Below are 25,473 nucleotides of genomic sequence, written 5' to 3' on the forward strand. Positions count from 1 at the left end.
TTACAGAATAAACTGAATTGGTAACCATGTAGCGAAAATGACCAATACACCAAGGTCACCAATTGCATGCGACATGCAGGAATAACCAAAAGCATTTTGCAAATTCTTCGCAGATACAATGATTGCAACTGCAAGACCGTTTGTTATGATGCCGAGTACTGCGAGCTGCAATATAGAAGCATGCACTGCATTAGCAGCAAAAAACAAAAAATAAAGAATACACGTGAGTCTACACGTGACCCACTATTACAGCTTCGCTATATTGCGGCGTGTTAATGCAATATAGGATTTCACTATTATCTTATTCAATTAGCAGCAATAGAAACCGTAAAGCAGATCACAGCGGCGTAAATTTCATCGGTCCGGCTAGCTTGCATTACTTGTTCAGTGCTATTTAGCACCATGTGAAGATCCTACGAATGATTCATTCCTGAAAAATATAATCGACAAGCTGGGGATAAATCGAGCTAGAAACCAAGGAGAATATTCCGGCTCGAAAATCTATGTCAACGGACTCAAAATAGTTTGGCATTTTTCGTTATAAAAACATATTGCCATAAGAGAAGGAAAAAGATCAGGAATATTCGATATAGTATTTCTCTCCATTTTAAGGGAAAAATCATGTTGAAATTTTCAAACATTTATTTTTAAATATTCAAATAAAATAAAACTGTGACAAAAAAGCTGAAAATTGAAAGTCGTGAATGAAATAGATATTCAATTAAACATAATTCATATTTTGTATTAAAATTTGTGCAATCATTATTCCAAACGTTCGAACATAATATTTAAGTAGAAAAGAAATTGTTTATTACTTATGAGGGTAATTTGGAACTCAATACGTGTTGTTGAAATTTGAATCTTGAGAGATTTTGTTTGGCAAACAAAAGTGCTCGATGGTTAAAGTTTAGTGAGCACCTGCTTGTCAGAGTTATATGATTATAAAAATTCATTATCTATAAAGCAAGGAGAATCAAACTCTGTACGGTATATCTTTCTTCAAATTTTTGTCATTTAAAAGACAAATATTTCAGGAGGGACTTTCTTTTTTTATGAACATTTTTCTGCAGTTTATTCCAGTATTTTTTGCCATTGCATTTTCTAGAAAGTGTTATACAAAAGGACAAAACAATCAGTTAAATGTCGTTGACAAGTGATTTTTTTTTATCAGATGCATTTGTCTGAATGTGTCAAACAAAAATTTCTTCCCTTTAAAACCAACAAATTAAATGAACTTAGGCATTTAAATGGAAAAGATCAATTTATCAGCAAAAAAATGAACCTGAAAATGATTAGGCTCAAGTTCTTTTTTCTTCTTATGAATGATTATTTTTATGTCAAAATACTAATTGCGAAAAGGCATAATTTGCATAAATTTTTCATGTCAGGTAATAAATATATATATATATGTCACTCATTATTCAAATTATTCTAATTTGTTGATAAATCTAATTTATCACTTTTTCACCAATATTTTTCTATTTCTACTCTCGATGAGAACTTATTTAGATAATACCATTCCCTTTGATCCTTTTTCTTATTTATTTCAACAATAATCAATGCTGATCATACGGTATTAAAAAATTGATCGATTTATCCATGTCTTTTTTGATAAGTCTAATATTAAAATAAGAGCAGATTACAGAATAATTTCAAAAAAATATTTAAATAGTTGGGAAGAAAAGCAGCTGTTTAGTTTGTTAACAAACATATGATCTTGGCACTTTTTAAAAACAATTAATTCTCCTAGCAAATTATTCTGTTACCCAATGACGAAATGGGAATACGTAACGTGACAAAAAGCTTAGCATTTTTATCAAATTTTCAAGCAAAAATGAAACGATAATTTCAAGGAATGATTGTATTTAAATATTGAATGATAAAACCTTTTTGTAAATTGGAAAATTTCGAAATTGAAGATTTTGTGCAAATGCAATTGAAATAAACAAAATTGTAAGCAAAAAACCCAGTAAACTAAAAATCGCATAAAATGTTCGCTGTTATGATATTGATAACATATGAAAAATGACCACACCTACGAAGCGGTCGGGAAGTAAGATGTAAGGTTATGTTAAATTAGTCTTAGATTATGGATTTCAATGTGTCCAAATTGCGTCATTAAAAGCAGGTAATGTGAGTTGGTGACTGATGACAACACTCATTTGATCATTGAAATATCAGTTAATAAGCTTATTATCAGTGTATTTCAAAGAATGTATAGCGAAAGCATTCTACCTTCTATACATTCATTAAAGCATGATAATTAGCTTATTAACTAATGTTTTGCAGGAGTTTGGGCAGATTGAAATTAAACTTGTAGTTAGTTGGAGGAATTAAAGAAACTAAATTAATCTGCTTAACTCCATGTTGAAAAAAGTTAATTGGAAGAATTTTAAAAAACTTTAGTAATTAGTATATGAATTTCAAATCCAGTTTAGTATTGGTTTTAGACTATTTATTTGTTGAAAAAGTTATTGAAAATAGGCCTTTCAACTTAGCTTTTAGATTGAAAATTAAATTTGGAAGGGCTTTTGAGAATTTTTTGTAAAAATAATCAAATAATTTTTTAACTAATCAAAATTTCGTCAAAAATTTTATTTGTTGCATTACAAAAGTGAGGAAGACTAACTCTTGGGTCCACTTTTTCATATCTTATAGCATAAAATGACGAGATAACCTAAAGATTTCAAATTTAAGAGGACAGTTAAAATCAGAAACAGCAAGATCGAAAAGCGATAGGTAAGTACAAAATATGCCATTTGTTGAAATATTATTCATTAATTTGAAAATGAAATTAAAAAAATATTTGCATTCTGAATTAAATTAAAAATTTTAGCCAATTAAAAGTGGATAGAGGGTCAGTGGTCCATCAGGAAATTGATATAAAGACAGGACAGCAACGTGGTGGTTTCCGGAAATTGTTGATGCGAATTAGTGAAAAAATTGGTGCGACGGAAAAGACTGAATATACCAAATGTTTCAATGATATGTGCAAGGAAGTGGACGAATACAGAGTAAGCATGGCAGATAAGCGAATGGATCAGGATGATATGATATGATACGATATCTATGTTATAATTTCAATAATTGATTTAGATAATTGATTGATTAATTGATTTAGAAAAAAACAAAAAAACATGATGAGACATGTAATCCCTGATCAGACCCTTCAATTTAGCTTTCTAATTTGTTCACTTTCAAACAATTCTTTTTGAAACTATCATTTATCAAATTACAAATTATTTCAGGTTATCGTCGAGGATATAGCACAACAATTAATTTCCACTCTTCAGCAGGATCCACGTTATGTGCCAAAACCACCCGGCAAAATGGAAGTGGAGGCTCCACCACAAGAAGATCCCTTTGAGTTATTGGAATTGGCGCTTAAGATAACAAGCCAACAAATGGAGTCAAAAAAGTCACATTTATTTTCGCATACCTTTTCTTATCATTAAAAAAAAAAATGATGAATGCTATAAGCGATGCGCTACAAGTTAAATTTTATTTCGAATTAATTCATTTAATTATGTTTAGTTTTATCCAGCCAATTAAAAATGAATTGGAAGATTATTGAAACCACACGATTTTCAGCACTTTTTATCTGTGCCATTGAAATGTAACTTTGCATTAATTGCAGGAACTCGAACAAATTCAAACCTCAGCACTCAAACTTGCGTCGTTACATCGCGAATATCAGCGAAAAGGTCGCCGAGCTATACACGGCATTCGAACATTCATTAATGTCGATTACGAAAATATTCGAGACGCAAGGAATGGTAAGTTACGACACGCTTGGAAATGACGGGTTTAAATTTAAAATTGATCTAAATTAGAATTTTCTTCAATTTGAATGATTGATCTCTTCCTTCAGCGTTAGAAAAATTTCGCCAAGCGCTAGATTTTGCGAAGTATGAACTAAAAGGAGCCAAGACTCCAGAAACAATTCAAGTAAACAACGCCCTTTACGCTGATGCGCTCAAAAAATTTCAAAAACAGTTATATGATGTATGAAAACTTTTCAAAACTTGAATTTTTCTATTGTTTAAAAACTGTTTTTAAAAAAATTGTTTAAAAAAAAGGAAAAAAAGACCGAATAATGGTGACAATGATAATAACAAATGATAAAAGCAATAAATAGAAAAAATGATAAAATAGCATAATGAATAAGATGATGATAGAATTATCTGACAAGTAATATAACTTAACAAATAATGAACTCTTTCATTAGGCCTTGCATTTCTTAGTTAAATTTTAATTACTCCTTTAAAGAAAATTGTTCAATAAACAATTGCTAATGTAGAGATAAAATACTTACAGACTGAAAGTATGCTGAAAGAATTACCTGGAACTCGAGAAAAACATCGTATAGAAATTGTGAAATTTTTTCAGGTATTCAATTACTTTATTTTTTTTAACTAAGAAAGATAATTGTTTTTTCCACCTTATCCTCCTTAACTTCTCATCTGAACAACTGCAGATGAAAAACGCTCCATTATTCATCTCTTTTTCCCATTCATCCAATTCCTTTTGAAACGAAATAAGTAGATGAAAATCAAAATTCTTATTAGATGGAAACATTTAATAGGTAATTAATTATATATTCAGTGGAAACTCTTGCATTTTGATGAATTCTGCTCTTTTCCTTGTTTGATTTTATTCAGACATTTAAAATAGAATGGATATCGTGGGAAACAGTTCGTTTCTTATATTACTAAAGCAAAAAGGTTTTATTTTAAAGCGAAAGCTTTTTATAATTTTTCCAGCTGATGAGAAAATATCATCAGGACTGCGCCAATGCGACAATTTTGTCCACGTAAATCTAAACAATCTGTTCATCCATCTCTGAAATGTCAAAGGTTGGAAAAGAAGGTGCGCTCAACAAATGACTTCTCTTTGCGCTAATGAAAAATTCGAATTTTTACAATAAACTATTAGTTAATATTTTAAAACTTTACTCTTCTCTGGATGACTCAGTAATGACCTTGCTTATTATGGCTACATATGTATTCATTAATGAATATACATGTACCGCATGACAGATGGTCTCACGTGATACACCTGCTTCGAAATTGTGATCTCTGATTTCCAAGAATTTATTTTCGCTACAAATAAAAAAGCAAAAAACATGGTCAGTGTTATTTTCAAAATTTGTGGAATTATTTGAAATATTTAGAAATATTATCCATATCTATGTTAATATTCAGTTCATTTTAAATTAATTGCAATCTTTTTACTTGTGTTCATTCATTCCTTTCAGCTTAATGCAAAAATTATTAGTACTGTTCCCGTGAGAGTCTCTAATTTCTCCATTAGTTCTCTCAGAAAAAAAAAAGAAAAAAAACTTTTCGGAAAATATTTAATTGAAAATATTTAACATTATCTTTCAGAGGTTCTCAGCTCTGAAAGCAGACAGTGCTTATACTTTTTGTTTCGGTGAACTGTTATCATGATGTATGATCATTGTTGAGAGGTAATACTAAAGTTAAATCAACGGAACAGATACAGATACGGTCCTCAACAAGACTACAAATTCTGAAGTCATTTACTATGAGAATATTATAATGACGTCAAAACTTTATGCAATTAAAAAATTTCCAATCATACGGCAAGGATAATTTCGAATCATTTAATGACAAAGTAGAAAATAAAAATCAATGCATGAAGAAGATTAAACATAAAGCTTTTTCATACAAATTAACTAGATTAAAATGAACACTATACGGCAATGTGGTTTGACGAGAAATTTTCAAAATTAATTAATTCGGCATAATTAGGATTGGGATATTTTCGGCAAATTAGAAGAGTCACTATATGGCTTGAATGCATACTCAATTTAATAATTGGAGGAATCTCCAGCTTCTCTAGAAGAAGTTCTTCCAGTAATATCCTTTTGTGGGTCAAAATCTTCTCTATGAGCTGTATAAAATCTTGTTGATGAAAAGGAGTGAATAAATGAGATGTAAATAAAATAAATAAAAAATGAAAAAGAATAGAAAGAGATCAGCAAAAAGTGCATCATATAAAGATTAAAAGAAGTTGATGAGGAAATTTACAAGAGAACAATTTCAATTACATAACAAGTTAAGTTCATTCCCATGTACCTGAGATAGATAAAAGCCTTTCGTTACTATTATTGCTAGAAACCTGAAAAGAGAATAATTTTGATGTCCACTTCAGATCACACAATTTTTGTTTATTTTTATGCAAATATAAATATGAGATTCATTTGTTATACTTTTTGTTAACATGACATAAACTAGTTGTATGATGTATGAAATCTCGAAATACTTAAGCAAGGGAACTAAGTAGGATCTGTAAGAGCAATAATAAAACTCTAAATGGGCGTCAAATCAAATCATTAATTTCGATTTGTATTATCAATTCAAATCACCAAATGGAACACTTCTTTACTGGATTCATCGGTGAACCTATGGGACAGTGGAATGCTTCAGAGAATTCAGGTCGATTCTGAAGTGGTATTATGGCACGATACTTGCTTGGTGCATGCACATCCGCCATAATAATTTGCAAGTAATGCTTCGGCCTTATCAATGAGCACCAATTCTGCAAGCTTACTACAATGAGTAAATGAATAAATCATTATTGATAAGATAAGGAATAAGATACAAAAGTACAATAAGTTTGGGAATTAATTAGATAATCTAGTAGGTAAATGAAACTTGCTAAAACTATGTGAAATAGTTGTTCATAAAAACCCTTGTCATTTTAATCAAAACTACTGGAAAAAATTTAATTTCATTATTTCTATTCATTCCTTAAATCAAACATTGAAATTACAAGGAAAAAGGTTTAGCTAATGAAGTTACATTTGCATAAGCAAGGAAAAACATCTGCATACTGGTCATATTTTGAAAACCTGGTAGCGCTGCTTCCTGACGAGAATTTTCTTCAACCCATGATTTATAAGCCTAAAAAGAAATCAAATTACAATAAATGATAGGAAAATAATAATTTAGGCTTAAATAAAAGAAGCATTTACTCTTTCAAAATTTTTTGCAATCAAATGATTATAAAAAATAACAAACTATGAGTGCTGTCTTTACACCAGCATTATCAGCGATATTTTCCCCAACAGATAATTGACCATTTAAATGTACGCCAGCTTCTTCCACTTTTACTGCATTATATTGTTTTATGAAGCATTCTGTTTTCTCATGAAATTTACGTGCTGTCTGCACACCCCACCAATTATGCAAATTACCGTATTCATCAAAACGACCACCTGAATAAATTAGTCAGTTGAGCAATTATGAAATCTACAAGAGACAAAATTGAAGTTTTGATTTTGAGAGCTATCCACAAATAAGTATAATAAATTATTAGAGAAACCCTGATCATCGAAGGCATGCGACACTTCGTGTCCAATAACAGCGCCAACCATTGCATAGGTAACATAACTTGGTACACCGGGTGACATAAACGGAAATTGCATTATACCAGCCGGAAATACTGCAAATTGTAAAAACTTATAAAAAATTTCATAAGAAATCACACTGTTGCATTAGCGCTTACTATTTTATTTGAATTGCTGAAACTAACTCATTTCATTTAAATTTGGCGCATAATAGGCGTCAACCTGAGCTGGACCTTGAAACCAAATTGATGTATCCACAAATTTTTTCAATCGCATTAGCTCATCGGTGATGCGAGCACATTTAATACGTATTGTAAATTCAAGCAATGATTCATTATCTGTGGTTTCAGGCTGAAAAAAACTTATGATTTAGCATATAATCGAAATTAGGTAAATTCAGTGCTACCAAAATCATCTGATACAAAAATTATGGCACTTGACTTGTCAGTAACACTCAAAAAATTCTTGTAGTATAAAAATATATTTGAAATATAAGCAAGACAACTTTTTAAACTTGCCAAAGCCCAGTTTTTTTCCATATAACTTTCGTTGAAAATATAAGAAGGGAAACCGCTCTTATAGTTTATATGCTGTGCTTTGATTACCGCCCGTCGTCGTGTCTCTTCGTCCATCCAGTCGACAGTTTGCAGTTGTTTAATTAGTTCATTTTTAAAATGTTTAGTCAGATCGTTCATCTAAATGGAGCTAATTGATTTTTTCTGTTCTCATTCGAATGAATGGCACACTCTATTTAATTAAAAATCAATAACTTTTGTCATTATGTGTTCTTACATCTTCGATATCATAAATTTTTAAAAAAAGTTAAATATTTAATATAATGAAATTGGAAACTTAAAGACTAACTTTTTTCATGATTCTTGATTGATCAAAATGATTAGCTATGTAAAGCCTTCCAACCGGCATATCGATCATTATTGTTGCCAAGAAGACGCAATCTTCCCACCTGAAAGGATTAGCAGATCTGCTGGGATAACTAAGCTTGATTTTCTCACTACTAATCAGTTCGATGTAAGATAATTATTGCAAGCGCTAAATTAAAATAACTTGGAATTAAAAATCAGAATTGAGGCTCAAATTCAGAACAGTAGCATTCTTCATATGATTGATATGATCACGAATTGATTTCCTAATCTTTGCTAGCTTTCATTTTCCAGGATGAAACAAATCTAACCTATCCGGAATCGGAATACTAGGTATGCCAGTTTGGTTAGCTTTGAATGCATAGAATGGTTCTCGCATTGTAGGTGATAGAAATGATGAATATCCCTGAATTACTCGCCACAACACATAATTTGCAATGGTTCGTTTACTGGACCGTCGCATCACTTCCTGTAATGATTTAACAACTTGTCTAGTCAGGACTCCGCTAATTTTTGATTCCACTTAATTTCCGAGAATAGTCTATAGATTTAAATCTTGGTAAATGAAAAAAATTATGTAGTAAAGACGATATGACAATGGCAATAACCTGAATTCGACGAAAATATTCCGGTTCCCGTATGATTATTGTATCGTTTGGACTAAGCTTTTCTAAACCCCCGAATATTGTATAGATATACGTGATCAGATCTATCTGAAAATTTCCATTTACTCTCTATTTCACTTAACCCTCTATTGGATCATTGCTAATACATCTCTCGACAGTATGTAATGTTTAGTTTATGATTTGCTAACTTCTACTGTATAAAAAGTATTAGTAAAATTCACGTGCGGAAAGAGACTGCCTAACTGCCAGAGCTGAAATCGATTGTTACCACGTTCCGGATTACGTCGGGTTATTTCATCAGCCGAGAAATTCACTAATCGTAGTTCAAACTCAATCGCTTTTTTCATATCATGTTTGGCATATATTGGATCAGCTCCTAAAAATCAGAATTTCATTTATTTTCGTTCAGCATTTCCTTTCGGAACTTATTTCGTTTTTTGAAATTCTTTCATTAAAAATCAATACCTATATTAATAGCTGTCTGTATCATCAGTGATGTATAATTCTGGATGACTAGATCGTTTATTCCTGCTAAATATGGCCATCTTGAGCCTATTCCCCATTTTGGCTGATCGACCTGAAAAAAATTGTGGTTCGCTTCATTTCAGGATTGCTAGAACTATTCGGATTGTTAGAATTAAGGCAGTGAAAGTTATCAACCCATATAAATCTATGCACGCATTATGCGAGCATGCACTGATCTATATGTTGCATTCGAGAATCCCGGAAGAGCATTTGGGTTGTCTTTGCTTAATTGTCGAAGGAGATGAAATGTCAATAACAATGTAACTGAATTATTCCATTGTATTTGCTTGCAAATAAGTTGCTAATGCTTGAGTATCCGAATAAGCACACTGCTTTCTGTTTAATAAAGAAAATCCTAAATCCCCCTAATATCTTGCAAATTTTCATTCCCTTTAAAGTGCATAACAAGTTTACCTCAATAATAAACCTGGAACTGTTGAGTGGATCATGTGATACGGCTAATTCGAGAATAATCGCATTGACACCGGTTCTGTTCATAATATATGCTAACTGTTTTTCCCAGCTGTTGCTCCAAGGTTTCCAGGTGTGCTCTTCCAGAACTGGCCATCCACCTAAATCACGAAGCAATTTCCGCATCGATGAAGCACCCGTAGCTTCTAACTCTTCTGAAAATAACAATTAATATTTTTCCTCAAAATTCTTTTCAGGTAAAATTTCAAAAGTAAGCTTGGCTCATATAATTTTCGCTCCCCAAAGATATTTCATCTGTAGAGAACTTTTTACTTCACATCGTGCAAAAATGAAAAAAAGAAATGCTTTGTTTTTTTGTTTCTCACGCTAAAAAAAATAAAAAAACGTTTTCCATCACTAGAAGGAAATTAAAGAAACCATCGAATTTATACTTGCAAATTTCACTTTGCAGTATTAAATTTAGAATATTTTTGGAATTTTAGTTTTCGATTACTTTGCTTATGAAATATTCATATTCCTAAAATTTCATTTAATCAAACCTTCATTAAGACATTTTTGATAATATTGCTTTGCAAGGCGATTCCATGGTTTATCATCATTAGTCACTGGAGCCTTAAAAGCTCTTACAATTATTTTGAATAGAGAAAAATAATGAAGAGTATTTCTGATCATGGATAGAAAAAGTACACTTGAATTACAAATAAAACTGAATTTTGAACCTGCAGTAATTCTCGAATTTGTTTGTTGAGACGATTTTGCATATCGCTTAAGGTATGTCTAATCGCCTTATTAGATGGCAAGTGCCGATTGATTGGATAATTACCGCATGCGTATTCATAGAAGTCATCACAAGGATCAACCTGAAAAGGAGCCAAACATATGATCTACTTTTATTTAAGGGAAAATTAGGAAAGCAATCGAACGTGCGTGGTAAATAACAAATGAATCTCTTAAACTTAAAAAGCTTTTTTCCTGTTAATGAAGTATTATCCGGAATTGGGACTATTTTAGTCAAAAAAAAAAATCCAATTTTTAATTTGTTTGCTGCTTAAGCCTTCAAGCATAAATAAAGTTTTTATTCAATCTTTTTGGAAATTAAAAATTTTCCCAAATATTATTCAAATTTCATCTATGACTGTTTGATAATGAGTTAATATATTGTGACATTTACTCAAACGTAATGATTTGTTTTTTGGTTCACTGTGTTAGATAGGGTGACACTATGATAAGAAGAAAAATTGATAAGTTTTTCTGTTTCTTGAAATGAAGAAATCCGAAATCTTTCTTTATAAGCGACAAAGAAAAATTCAATCCATAATCTTTACAAAATTTCCGTCGTCTAAAAAGTTATTCATACTTTAAAATTAAATACACAATTCAAAAGATGGGGATGGGATTTCTCATCTCATCCATCCCACTGTAAGTGTTGCCCACTTTTGTCTTCCCTTAATAAAATATTTATTGATAAAAATGTTCCAACTGTAATTGAAGAAGTTTTTCGAAATGTTAAATATTGATTATCATGATAATGAATCACCACTAAGGTTTAAAGTCTATAAAGTGATCCTATCTATATGTTTAATATATCTTTGTGACTATCTCTTTATTATGGAGTGAAAACTCGAGAAAACAGAACAGCTTATCTTATCATTAAGATTATTGGCAAAGAAGCCAGAAATCTGGGCGCATTCCCTAGAAGTACATACATAGCCATTGTGATATAATGCGCTCTCATCAATCCCCACTGATAACAGATTGGCTTCTTCGAATAGATCTCGCTTCACATTATTTGGAAATGTTGAACCTAAAAGATCCCAAGAATGCTCATTAAACTTTTGCAAGAATTTACTAGGATAAAATATTCATCCTAATATATTAGATTAATACCGTAAGTTATACCCCCAACCTTCAATAAAGTTTAATTTGTTATTCAAATTTATTCAACTCTTTGCAAACCTCGATATATAAAAACCCATAATGTTGAGATACCAATCAATAACGACAACAAAACAGAGGAAAACACAAGAAGTGCAATTTCCAGACGTGTAAAGCGAAATGCACATCGCCTGGAAGTGTAGTAAATATGAAAGATTTTAGAAATGCCATAAGTTCAGCTAATAAAAACTTCTTGAAATTTTGAGATTTTTCTGATCGAAATTTCAAGGATTGAAATTTCTACAATTCATGATATCATTCTCTTCGTACTAAGTATATTTCCTGAATACTTAATTCAGTAGTGTGACATTTGCAGTAACAAATGTCCTGTTAATAAACTACGACAACATTGTTTCTGGGCTTTATAGAAAATTTCTTTCTATAAAAATTTTTTTTCTTCTGCAAAAGTTAAAATGGAAATACTTTGATGAATTGCGATTATTCCATATGCTGCCATTTTGATCGTAATTCTTCATCGCGACATGCAAAGCAACGATTTATGCAACTTTATAATGCACTTATTGATGTACAAATATTTCCTTGCCATACTGAACTTCCCGTTTCATTGCGATTGTTGCTTGCTAATATTGATTATATCAGGTTGATAGATTCCTGAATTCAGAAATTCCTTCAGTGTTCTCTTTGTCGTATAATTGCTGATGAAATATTGCACGGAATCGTATACGAATCTGATCTGCATTAGAGATACTCGTTAAAGTTTCGGATAAGTGTATATTTTGAAAATAAGATTCAAAGTGTATGAAATGTAAGAAAAATATATTCAAGAAATCAAACTTTGCAGTATGATAGAAATTAGCAAAAGGACATCTAGCAGGAACCAATCAAAACATGCGACTATATGGAGAATTTGAATTTTGAAATTGAATAAGTGAAACGAAGACGCGACCGAATGCGACAAATCGATTTTTTAAATGCCTTTCATGGTTAGCAGCTAACTTTGATTTGCTATACGTTGGAAAAAAAACTTCGTGAACTTTCCAGGATAGATTTAAATTTCCCGGAGGATAGATTTAATTCTTTAATCACCCGAATAATTCTTAAATCAAATCTGATTGCCAAGCAGTCAATTAAAACTTTTCCAAACTTTTACAAATTTTGCTCAAAGCAAAATTTTGAAATCATAAAAATTTTTGAAATTTGGAAACTGATCTGAAACACAAAAAAAAATGTGCAAAAAAAATGAAATTTATATGTGTAAAATATAGAAACTGAAGGAAAAGTATGGTTTTACATTGATCTTATATACTAAAAGCAATTTCCTATGTGCTTGTTGGCATTAAAATTCAATTAGCTTCTAAAACTACCTCACATTTAATGAATTTCAGATATATAAATGAATCGCAACTGATTACAGAGAATTTCTAAAGTTAGGGAATTTTACGGATAATTTTAAGCTTTCAAGATAAAAAGAATATATTTCATAAGTGGTTACATAAATGTGAAAGGTTTGGAAGATTAATCTTCGTGTTCCATTAGTCCTAATTAGGAGTACTACGGTACTTCCAAATATTGTAGTTGTGAAAAAGTTAACTGAAAGGATGAATGGTGTTAAAGATTGTGTCAAAATTTTCAAACTAGAAAAAATAAACTATCACTTTGGCAGAAGTATGAATAAGATGGCAGGAAATTAGCCCGAGATTAGCCTAGATGTCCAACCTCTTTAAGGAAGTCCATTCCTAAGTGATTAGTATTTAACTTTGGGATAATCAAGATTTACTCTTTACCAAGTTAGGGAGGAGACAAAATAATGAGATTGACAAATGAGTTGACAAGGAACGGAGATTTTTAACTGGAATCAAGCGGATAGAATTCGAAAAAAACGATGGCTGCATCTATTACGCTTGCAGGACGCTACCTAACATCCATCATTTCAAAAAGTTGTAAAAAAATGCACAACTGACAAATTGAACTAACTATTGTCGCTAATAGCAAGCAGCTGCGTTGGGAAAATGTGTAAAATTTGAGGATTTTCTTCGAAGACTTAAAAAACGGTATGTTTGCAAAAGTTGGCGGCTAATTGGTGCAAAAATTGAAATAGCCTCTCAGAACAGAATGCTGTAAACAAGCTGCAAAATGTTTTCAAAAGTGCTAAAAAATTAGTCAACGGTTTGAATTGTCGCATTTTTTGGAAACCTTACATTTCGGTAAATTGCAAATACAAATGATGTGACCAGATGATGAAGGAAAAATGCATTAATGAAAAGGATAGCAAAGAATATTTGATTAAAGAGTTTTTAAAGCAATGAGTGAAAGTTTAAGAATAAGTTAGTTGGGTGATGAATGAAAATAGCATGCATTATTGCGAATGAAATTTTAATGGAAATTTGCGCGGCGAATCGGAAAACACCGCAGATGACGATTCTAGAAATTAACAACTTTATGAGAATATGAGATATGAGACAAGGCTAGATGATTCAATCAGGTTTCTGGAAAAGCCTAAAGAAGACTAACTCTACTCTTTTCTATTCCAAACACTTCCCAGTTTATTGACTTGAGATCCTTTTTTTTTTTACCTTCCATGAGTAATTTTAAACTCAACATCTTGGTTCGACGTCTTTCCACAACAATTTTTCAATTCATAAATATGACGCCCTAATTTAAGAAAATAATCAAATATAATTATGTTCTCATTTTCACTCGAAAGTTCGAATTTCTTTTTATCAGAAAGAATGACAGTTAAACAATGGGAGAGGAAGGGATGAGATAAGAATAGCCTAAAGTAATGAGTTAAGCTTTAACCGTAATTAAATCTTCAATCGAATTACTAGATCAAATTTTTGTAACTTTGGCATTTGGCTTTCTTCTGATGATTCCCAAAAATTTCGAATGTTATTTAAGTTATTTAAGTAAGATCTATCAAATGTATGAACGCAACAAGATTTACAGCTCCTTCAAAGTGATTTTATGGTCAGAACTAATGATAAGTTCTTATCGACGGTTATGAGATGATCGATCAGAGAACCCATCAAATGAGAAAGCTTCAATTACTCCCCAGAGAAATAATGCAAATGCTGATTTATGACTGCATGGATGAAATTCCACCTTCTAAACTATCTAGAAACAAATTAGTTTGGCTAAATATTGGCTAAATCAGAGAATATGAAAGTTTCGTCGGTTTTTGGTTCGAAGTTTTTCATGCGAGATTGCTTTTAACATCCATTTATCATCACTTTCGACTTGAGCTAAATGAATAGAATTAAACTGTAAGGAAATTTAAAATAAATAGACTTCGATAAGCTAAGTAGCACTGCTAAAACTGAAGCAAATCCTTAGGCTGGGACAGAATTACTGTCCGATTTTCTATAAAAATGGTAACAACTGAAGTCATTTGAAGAATTATTCAAACATCATCACTGTCACATCTTTTTCTTCTTTATTTCCATCATTCATTTCAATTCAGAGAGAAATGTGAAAGTTTATTTATCCTACAATATTACAGTTTAATTCCAATTTACCTTTGCTGATGGCCTATTTGTTTCTTAAATTTCGTTGAGTTTGAAAATGGAGCCGAAAAAAAAATAAAAAGCAAAAATGGAATGTTTTAAAATTACAAAAAATTCTGAGAAGTGCACAAAATACGAAATTCGAGATTGGAAATTTAAGAAAGTATGAAAAAAGCGTCACACCGCGTAAAATCGATAATAAAAGGTTTTTCACAGCGGTTTTATACGAAAAAATTTTGATGTGTGGAGAAACAGTTTTAAAATAGAGGAAGAATTTTTAGGATTATGCCACAGGAGATGAGGACTTTACTTGAAATGAGACTAAGTTGACACATAAAGATACTTTTGTTAACGGTCAATGATCATTAAGTGTATAAAAGATGTTGGTTGCAGTGAGCTGCACCCTCTACAACCTTTAAGCGATCTGAATCAAAAAGTGTTCAGAACCTTCAACCTTTCCAGTAACTTTTATCACTCAATTGTGTACTTTTGATTTATTTTCAGAAGTGACAATTTTCAGTAAGGTTGGAAGAGATTGTGAAAATGATGAGTGACGAAAGTACTCCACTGACCAATAAGGAGGTGACAGTGACGCTTGATGTTACGGATGAAGAGCTAGTTTGTGATGAAAACTATTAGACATTTTCTTCTTTCAACAAGAGATAAGGAAGCTAAGGCCAAATAAGTGAACTATTTGATAAGCCATTTAAAGCTTTGTCATACGCATTAGTTTCATGCTAAGAGTGGAAGATGCAATAAATTTACATCATTTTAATCATTGGTCAACAATAATGGCAGTGAGAAATAGCAAATTTTTTAGCAGGTGAACAGAAAGAAAAAACGAGCAATTTTTAAATCAGAATGAAAGCGAAAAGATAAAAACTGTTCATATAATAATACATTTTCCTTCTCTGTCTTCAACTTATCTTGATAGCATCATTGAGTAATGAATTTTAAGCAGTAATTTCCCAGTTAGCTTCCAGAAATTCCATTCGTGAAATTTTTAATGCTTAAAACTTCCGGCCCAAGCTCTCCGGAAAGTAATCATTCTTTTTTCTCGAAAACATATCCAGTAAACACCAAATGATATGTGACAAGTACTAAAATGTTCTTTGAGGATAAGTGCCTCGTTCGTTTTTCTACTCAGTGCTTAGGAGCAACTTGTGAAATCCAGGGTCAATTTTTTTTTTTTTTGCTAATAGTTATTCTGCCCACTTCTTGTTTTCCAATCTTTTACTAATTTCGAGTCAATACACTTTACGACACTTCTCTTTGCACTTAAATAATGAGGTGCTTCTGTAACTATTTTTCACCTTAATATAGCATTCTAGCCTAATGGTTCTCTCCTACTTATCCTTCAAGACTGGCCTAATTGACAGTTGGCTAGTGCAATTTTTAAATTACAGCCATAGATTTGAAATCAAAAGATTCTAGAAATTGACAAATGACTGATAGTTTTTGGATTACATTAGTTTACATTTTATGATACAAAATTGCGAAAGGCACATTTTATTACAATATCAACAATTTAAGTAAAGAAGAAAATGATAAGCAACGAAATGATAACCGAATTGATCTCACATGTTGATCGGTGTAAATTCCAACAATCCACTGCTTCCGGATAATCAATCTATCAAAAAAGAAAAAAAGATCAAACTATCTCAAATCTGAATAACATTATAACAATTTTAAGCTCAGTGCAAAAATAGGTTAATTTGTAAAAAAAAAATTTCGGAAGAAATTTACTGTTCTCCACGAGGCCCAAACTAACGTGCCACGGACTTAATTAGTGACGACTGAAGCGCAGAAGTACAGAAAGTTGAAATGGACGGTTCAATCCATTTCTCTTTGTTGAAACACAATGAGGCGCAATTAGCGCCAAAAGTTGTGCAACGCAGGAATAGCTTTAGGGACAATAGGTTCGAACTGATGATTAAGCATTAAACGATTGGGTGAGTTAATGAGTTGATAACACACTTAATAGTTCATTTCATCATCGCATTTGCAACCAATTTAGCAATTACACAATCAAAAGTGTGTAAATATTAATTAAATTGGAAGCTAAAATTAAAATTTATAACCAAGACTTAAGTAATCAAAATGGAAGTTTTGGAAAGAAATGGACAATACAAACGGATAAAATATTTGCGCTCCAAACAATATGAATGAAACAGAAATATGGCGATAAAAGAGGGAGACTGACTCTGGGGATACAAATTTCCCTTCCAGTTGATATTATTATTATTAATATTTACGAAGACAACAAGCCCACAGCGGTAGTTCTTTAGTGATAAACATTATCAGTTTATGATTGGCATACTTTGGAGATCAGTTTCATCCAATTCCCCCCACATTCCTTCTCGAGCGAAATGATTGCTGGGCGACAGATGACCTGATTGGATTATTTGTCCCAATCATCAGCATTCTTTGCTTTTCAAGACTTTCAATTCCCAGAGGTATACTTTAAAAAACATTTCTTTTAGCCTTCGACCAGGCCATATACTGTGTTTGAGATTGAAAAGTGTTGTGAAAGTCAGAACATCATTTGTCATGGGTGTAACAACAGTGAAAGCAACACTACTTTCGTTTGAGATAATGAATTTAAACTGGTTAAAACCAAAATAGAATAGTGATGAGAAAGAGAGACATTGGGGTTACAATTCAGGTCAATGATGATCAGTTGACCGTTTGTATGATTATTCTTAGGCTAATGACCGTTACGGACAAGTTGAAATGTAAATAAACGGGAGAAAGTTATTTGACTGTAAATAAGAACTGATGCGATATGAAGTATTTACTTGTGGACAATGAAGAATGAGTGTAAATTCCTCCTCTTTCCGTCGTCCCATTACCTCCATTTTCGAGGTTTGTGGCATCTCTCGCAATAACTGGAAATGACGGGATCTTGCTTGTTTGAGATAAGGACAGCCACGGATTTTCCTCAGTATTTTTAATCTTCTAATTAATGATATTTTTAGTCTGGTAGTGACCAGTTTGTTCTAGAAACTTTACAAACAAGTTACTTTACATATTTTTTGTTTAACTCGAAATATTTTCTTGCCTGAATCACTTCTATTTTCTTTTTCAAATTATTAGCTATAAAACACATCTAAAGGAAAAAGCTTAATCTTATAATTGGATGCAAACAGCGAGATTAATAGAAAGAGGACAATACTAATAATTGTTAATAGCACCTTAAATAGTTTGCAAGACTTGTCACCATTATATTTGATACGCATTCGGATGACAACCAAATCGTCAATAGTTATTGGGTGAAATTAGATTGAAAGCAAGGATGGAATTAAAAGTATGCATTTGTGATGAATGCATAAACATAGGTCTTTAAGCTTTTGAATTAGAATTAAGTGCATGGCTTCAAGCTTTCAAAATATTTAATGCACATTGTTTAGTTTATCACTTTGTCGGATGCAAAAAGACATGTTTAAACATCTGACCGCTTTTAAATATTTCGTTTAATTTCTCAAACACATTTAATGCATCATATTTTCTAGCGATTTGTCATTGTGTTTTCGTTAATTTCAGAATTACCAAAAAAGTCAAAAAAGCGGCGGAAAGTAAAATGAATTATCAGTTTTTGACTTCATCCGCTTATCAGTAATGAAATATTACGACCATGTTCCGATGATGTATGTATTTGAAGATCAGAGTGACCTTTCATCTTCTTAACTAAACGCTACCTGCATGGAACAGTTAGCATCACTCATTAATTGCCTACATACATGTCTTCTGTTCAGAATTCAACAATTCCTGCAACGGGAATCTTGAAATTTAAAATTGGTTGCTTACCATGGACTATGAAAAAGTAGGATGTGTTTAATGTACAAAATAAAAAACTCATTTTAAATGTGAGTGCTAATATCAGACAAATGTGATTATATGTCTAAATGAATCACATGATATCAATGAATTACATGATTACTTAAAAGAACAACCATTCATAAGAATCGAAATTGGTGAGGAAAATTCAACAATGGTTCTTCTGTTTGCTCACATGGAGCAAAGTTAGTGTCCACGTAATACAATCTCACGTAACAAGTATCAATGACCATCCATAACCGACTGAAATTAATGAACTACATCAAAAAATTTCAATCGTTGTCGTGCATTGTCAGTTGTTATCAGGTGCTGTTAAAAAGTAAAATCATTGAAAAATGACACAGTTTGAGGAAATAAAACGTATTTAATGTTTTCAGCACGCTTTCCACCAAATGTTTTAGAACTGCAAACAGATTACCGTGCAATTGGAAATTGTGTTCAGGATTTCAAATGTTAGATGATAGACGAAGGGATCGATTGTTAGTTTTCTTGACCTGCGATAGATTGTAGAAGAGATTTATTCGTTTTATCCTTCCGTACCATCAAACTCTCCTGCTCTATTCTAACTTCATTTCGTATGTTTTAATAAAGTATCTTACTAGAGCCAAAATATTTGAAGCCCTTAAATTCAAACTGATAACTACCGCTTTCACTCAACAGAACTCCAAAGCAGAAAAGGACATTATTTATACCAACCAGTTTTAAGCCTATTTGCTTAAGAAAAAACTTTTTTTTGGTCAGAAAAAGAATAATAAATAGAGAATGTGTAGCTGATGTTTCAAAACCATTAACTTCTTTCCATTGCAATTAAATTCAGGCGATAAAAGATATTTTATGTTGAGCAGCAAATGAATCTTGTGATTTTGATTTAAAATTATGGCTTGCAGTGAAGTAAATAACCTGAACAGAGATGCAATAGTTTAAAAAGTAGCAATCCAACAAATATGAAGTGCTAAAAGAAGAATTTCTTTAAACTTTTAATAGAATGTTAAATTCTGAAACGTTGATAAGTCTCGAGATCTATTTTATCCCGTCTTCTCTTCCATGCCTTTTCTACTTTTGGTCCATTTTGAATTTGGCTTCTTATGCATAAAAAACCACATGTAAACCACAATAATAAGTGCTGTGGTAACTGTTAAAACAGAAAAAAGAGAGACCTATTAAAAGCTATATCAGAAGTGTGCACAACACATAAACAAAGTAACCCAACTTTTTAAAAATATTCATTCATAAAAATTCGAGCATCATTTAAGAAATAACATTAAAACTTGGAACAGTTCAAACGGGGTCAGAGTAATACAATTTTTCCAATACTACTAACTGTGCATTGAATTTTATGATAGGCCAGTAGTACGGGAACCATCGCATCCTTCTTAATTCAATTCCTCTGAAAAGAAAGTAGCATTATATAATAAAAACCTCTTTAAAGCATTAAAAAAATATTTTCAGAGTCCTGCACATGCTGCCGGAAATTATTGATACGCTTTTCATTTGGAGTAAACATGAAAATTTCAGTTGCAAATGAAATAATAGGTAATGAATTAACAGATTTATTATCAGAACTTCAAATTTTGGATGGTCAGAATCTTAAGAACAAATTAATATAGATAGCAGAAAAAAGTCACTGGAATGCTTCAACGTTATATAAAACACGATGAGTGGCGAAGAACTTTCGTGCGGTAAAGTTGACGATATCAAGTTCTGTGTATGAACCAATCAACAAATAGTCGAATCGTTTAAGTTGCGATGGTCCCAGATTTTCCGTTTTATTATACCTATATATTCAAGAAAATAATTTGTGATCAGAAAAGATTTTGATCCCGACTGCAAAAAAAAATTTCACAAAAACCTATGCATCTTCACTGTCACAATTACTTGAAACATATTATTTGAAAACAAATACAGAGACCGTTTCAGTGGGAAAGAAGAGAATTTTTTAAAATCACCTCAATTTAAATGCATTGCTTTTCATATAATATAAAGGCTCATAATAGTTGTCTTAAGCTTTGTATCTTAGATTAGTTCTTTTCCGCTTATAATCCACTTCCCTAATACACATGCCTCGCTTCACTTTGGTGCTAGCAAGGTCAACATAATTCTTTTTTAATTACTTACTCCCAAGCATCATACCACTGCAAGAATCGACTGACGCCAGTCTGAGCGGCATAATTATCAATATAGACGGAGACTGGTTTGTTTCGATTAAAATGTCGCAAATACTGAAAAAAAAAATGTTGAAAAGATTTTCCCACGAAACAAGACTTTTTGAAAACAATTTTCTATAGAACTTTCTTCGACTTATACGGTGATATTTTTTCACTGACCATTTCTTTGTTAATTTTCCAACCGCAAAGCTTTTATACTGAAATGGTGCATGAGGTTCTATCAATTTGTATTATTCAGCAACAGCTGATATCGGCTATCGCTGGGTGAAGAACAATATTTTAAAATGACTGTGAATTAATTTGAAACAAAGGATTCACGGAAATCAATGTAAAAAAACTACGGCCTAAGGTATTCTAGGAGAAAGTACCTGAAGAGAAGTGAGTGCTTCACCGCCAGGATAATTTCTAGAACTCGCAAGCAGGAAGATGGAAGTGCCGATAACATTTGCGATCAAATGTAGTATTACTCCAAAGGCCATTAGCATTCCAAACATCGACTTCCAACGATTGATCCAAATAAAAACAAAATACATACCAATAATAAAATTTATTGAAAATCAGTGCGACTGTGATTAACATCCTCTATTTTACCATAAAAAAGCTTATGTTTTCCAAATGAAATGATTGAAAATTTCTTTCATTATTCTTTTATAGTTATTTTTTTATAATTATTTATATTTTGAAAAACTTCGCTACGGACACCGCCTTGTCGTGGAGAGGAGCTTGCGCGCCCATATGAGATGCGAGCTCTGCTGGTGGTGGCATATGCCTTCAGTAAAATCTCCCTGCTAGATGAGTCTCAACTGAAGGGTCAAACAAAGTATATCCACGGATAGAATGAACTCGCTACCCTATCGGCAACCATCCTAGAAGAAGGAAAACTCTACTCCAAACCCAGGTAGATGAAGCCCATTTGGCCCTGTAAAGATATCCACTCAAGAGAAGGATACACTGATAAAACCTACGTCCTTAGGACTTCGTTGTCACCGTTCTAGCCGCTAGACTCCGCAAATGAACCTTGGCAGTGAAGGGTGGGTCAGTTCTGCACACCCTACACCTTCATCTAAAAAATCCATTGCACAAGCTCGAAGGATACACTCACATTTTTAACATTTACAACAAACCTAGTAGATCCCTTCCCGAATCTTCGTTTCCAAAGCCTAGCCACAATGATATTTCGTAACAACTGAAAAGAAGAAAAACTAAAATTTTCTTTGCAATTCAGAAATTAAATGACTTACATTCTTGCACAGAACACTGCTGATGAAACATTCAAAACCGGTAGTGTGTAAATGATAAATCGAAGTTCCTTATGGGGAAGGAACGAATACACGAAGATGTAGCATATAACAGGCATCAGAATTGACAGTAAGCGACGATCTGAGAGCAAAAAACCTATTCGTTTTGATAGTGAGTTCATATATGTATAAATATCATACGCATGATAACAAAATACTTCATGTTCTTCGGCGAATTTAACGACGAATTTTGAATAATAAAGTGCTAACATGGTTGGGAAGATTTGTAGATTCAGGAAACTAACATGGTTAGGGAAGATTTTTTTATGGATTCCAGTTTTTGATGCAAAACAAGAAGGAATGCAAAAAAATCAGATTACATACCAATTAATGCGCCTAGAAGTACAAGAGGAGTTGAAGCTATCATTGTCCGTGGAATCGCGGAGTAAAAATACCAAAAGTAAGGTAGAATCTGCAAAGAACAAAAGATTGCTGAATTCCCATCAAAGAAGGCAACTTCTGAACAGTTGCTCACTTCTGATTTCCAAGTCTTTATTTATTTTAGATTTCAGTCTACTGACTATAAACCAAGAAATTAAAAAAAAAACCAAGAAAATTTAAAAATTACGCCATATTCGTGGCTTCTGTTTAATACTACATTAAACCACCATACTTCACCTTCAGGCCATACCCATCGTCGCCACAAGAAAGAATCTATTGGCACGGACACACCTAAATAATTTGTATTCTGCGTAAGCATTCAGGACAGCTTAGCAAAAACTTAACCTTATTGTATTAAACCAAATCAAAATATTTCAGTGGACAAAACTGTAAACCACATTTAAACGAGTAATTCAAATATATTTTAGAATTTGAATTTAAAAAAAAGGTATAAACAAAATATATAAGTGACTAACCTAGAGCGAGCAAAGCAGTAGACAAGCAATGAACAACTGCACCATTCCAGCCAAACAGAGGTAGTTGGCGTGTTAAAACAGGCCATATAAAAATGCATCCATAAAGCAGAATCAGTTCACATCGAAATAGTAGTGTGAAAACTGCAGCAATTCGTGCTGCACATAACCAGTGTCCCTCCAGAATTTTCTGGTAGCTCCAAAGTACTATAGTTTGTAAATCATAAAAACGAAGTCAAATGGAGAAAAACAGGAATAAAGCAATTTTGATAATTTTTGATTAGATTTAAATATTCTGATTAAGCATGAAAATCAAAAGGAAGTCGAAGGAAGGACAGAAAAACTCGTACCCCCAAGTAAGGCAAACGTATTTGGAAGAGGCCTGGAACAATAGAACATGAAATGGAATTGCGTCGCTATTGTTAATCTGAAATTCTTCCTCCGATTCAAGAAAAATTGAAACTTCTAAACTAGCTATATATTTGCCAGAACTGATTTCATTTTTGAAAGTTGTTTTCCGTTTTCGAATATCTGAGGGAGTAAACAACAATGATGCGTTCATCTCAAACTATGTTACATTCCATCAAATCGCAGTTCATACTATTTGTACCAGATTTATGAACTGAAGTAGCCAATAAGTTTCCTACTAAATCAAAATTTGAATTCTAAAAGTATAATCTGTGTGACAAAAGAAAAGTACCTCAGAAAATCCCCTGACAATTTGCCAAACTTCTTGTCTATTTCTTTAGCAAAATGACCAAATGCGAATATAACTGTTAGACCAAGCATAAGTCTCACTAGAATATGCTCTTTTTGAAAAACAGTACTGTTTTTTTAGAGATATTTTACAAAATTTCAAGACGATGAACAGTAAATCATCAATTATATATATCACAATCTATTAAATAAAGCGAAACATTACTAATATCAATAAAGCATGAAACGAACTGCCGTACAAAATCCAACGCTTTGCAGTATTACTCCATCTGAAATAACTGACTGCAGGAAAAAGTGGAGCACAAACTGCTATAGCACCCATGAAAGTACGTGGTACCACTCCCGGAAATTCGTGATGGTCATACTGAAATTAAAATCCAGAAATCCAGACAAGTAAAATCTCACAAAGGACCTACATTTTTCAAAATTGCCACAAATCTCTTTAATATAACATGACACTGGTGACTCGGAATTTGAAAAAGTTACTACTTCGGTGAAGTAATCATAACTGATGTTCTTACAGCAGCAGTTATCTTAGTGATGATTATCAAATGAACAACTCGCTTATTGCTAGTGATGTAAAGGAAAACTTCCTTGTGTTGAAATGCATCCACATAAGATTTAATATAAACAAAGCTTTACTGCACAACTGAACTATCATTAAAAAAAAACAGTGGCATCATTAAAAATCATTTAAAAAGAAACATATGACTGGTAACTCATATGCCTCATACAAATTATAAGTACAAAGATCTCTTGTTCAAAAAAGGTCGCAATATTTTACCTCGGTAAAATTCAACCGATGATACAAGATGTCATGAATAGCTTGTACATTGAAGCTCTCTTCAACTTTTGTATAGGGTGCCATTATTATATGCAGCACACATACTCCTATCAGAAGCCATTCTGAAAGTCGTTTGCTTCCGCCCATCGCTTGCAACCGAAGACCAAAGTCTTAAGCAAATCTTTATATCCCAAAACATTCAAATTTAAAAGGGAAAATTCAAATTCAAGCAAAGTAGGGGTGCCGGAAGACAATGCAATGTTAATGCATGAAGACATAAAGTGAAATTACTTATGAGTTTTTTACTAATTTTAAACTAAGTGGTATAAACAAATCAACACAGTTATGGAAATAAGACTACAATTGATTCCATTTAAATCTTTTTCAGGAATTGTAACCAATAATAATTTAATTGACTGACCAGCCAAGTAGCAACTTAGGATCATGAAGATCAAAAAAATCGAAAACGTAATCAAAGTCGTTTAGTTCAAAGTTACAATTGTATGCAATAAAGTAAAAATAAAAAAAATATTAAAGAAAAAATGCAATCGATCCCCATTCCTCTATTTAAAACATACAG

General features: G+C 32.1%; 5 protein-coding genes across 5 annotated transcripts; 1 reads left to right on the forward strand and 4 right to left on the reverse strand.

Moving 5' to 3' along the window:
* Positions 1-404, reverse strand: LOAG_00291 (hypothetical protein; the record flags this gene model as incomplete). The annotated part of the gene is made up of 2 exons (XM_003135831.1): positions 1-165; positions 327-404. The coding sequence occupies 2 exons, from the start codon at positions 402-404 to the stop codon at positions 1-3; spliced, it is 243 nt and encodes an 80-aa protein (XP_003135879.1).
* Positions 405-2,025: 1,621 nt separating this feature from the next.
* LOAG_00292 (hypothetical protein) lies at positions 2,026-4,011 on the forward strand (the record flags this gene model as incomplete). Its single annotated transcript, XM_003135832.1, has 6 exons — positions 2,026-2,060; positions 2,698-2,739; positions 2,837-3,014; positions 3,249-3,335; positions 3,638-3,776; positions 3,872-4,011. The coding sequence occupies 6 exons, from the start codon at positions 2,026-2,028 to the stop codon at positions 4,009-4,011; spliced, it is 621 nt and encodes a 206-aa protein (XP_003135880.1).
* A 2,376-nt stretch (positions 4,012-6,387) lies between these two features.
* Positions 6,388-12,302, reverse strand: LOAG_00293 (hypothetical protein; the record flags this gene model as incomplete). Its single annotated transcript, XM_003135833.2, has 17 exons — positions 12,198-12,302; positions 11,796-11,905; positions 11,546-11,643; positions 10,559-10,699; positions 10,379-10,451; positions 9,822-10,033; positions 9,348-9,459; positions 9,104-9,258; positions 8,865-8,969; positions 8,568-8,725; positions 8,240-8,339; positions 7,981-8,070; positions 7,561-7,726; positions 7,351-7,470; positions 7,047-7,243; positions 6,828-6,929; positions 6,388-6,564 (listed from the first exon to the last, which is right to left on the reverse strand). Exons 1-17 carry the CDS (start codon positions 12,248-12,250, stop codon positions 6,388-6,390), a joined length of 2,169 nt encoding a protein of 722 aa, XP_003135881.1. The 5' UTR covers positions 12,251-12,302.
* Positions 12,303-20,696: 8,394 nt separating this feature from the next.
* LOAG_16478 (hypothetical protein) lies at positions 20,697-21,773 on the reverse strand (the record flags this gene model as incomplete). Its single annotated transcript, XM_020449130.1, has 3 exons — positions 20,697-20,850; positions 21,191-21,294; positions 21,609-21,773. The coding sequence occupies 3 exons, from the start codon at positions 21,771-21,773 to the stop codon at positions 20,697-20,699; spliced, it is 423 nt and encodes a 140-aa protein (XP_020307390.1).
* A 313-nt stretch (positions 21,774-22,086) lies between these two features.
* LOAG_16479 (glycosyltransferase family 22 protein) lies at positions 22,087-25,070 on the reverse strand (the record flags this gene model as incomplete). Its single annotated transcript, XM_020449131.1, has 9 exons — positions 24,894-25,070; positions 24,341-24,473; positions 24,093-24,189; positions 23,743-23,819; positions 23,396-23,599; positions 23,107-23,210; positions 22,863-22,950; positions 22,482-22,620; positions 22,087-22,159 (listed from the first exon to the last, which is right to left on the reverse strand). Exons 1-9 carry the CDS (start codon positions 25,038-25,040, stop codon positions 22,087-22,089), a joined length of 1,062 nt encoding a protein of 353 aa, XP_020307391.1. The 5' UTR covers positions 25,041-25,070.
* Positions 25,071-25,473: the final 403 nt, after the last annotated feature.

The sequence above is a fragment of the Loa loa genome (assembly GCF_000183805.2).
Source record: "Loa loa unplaced genomic scaffold supercont3.5, whole genome shotgun sequence".
In the NCBI taxonomy this organism is placed as follows: domain Eukaryota; kingdom Metazoa; phylum Nematoda; class Chromadorea; order Rhabditida; family Onchocercidae; genus Loa; species Loa loa.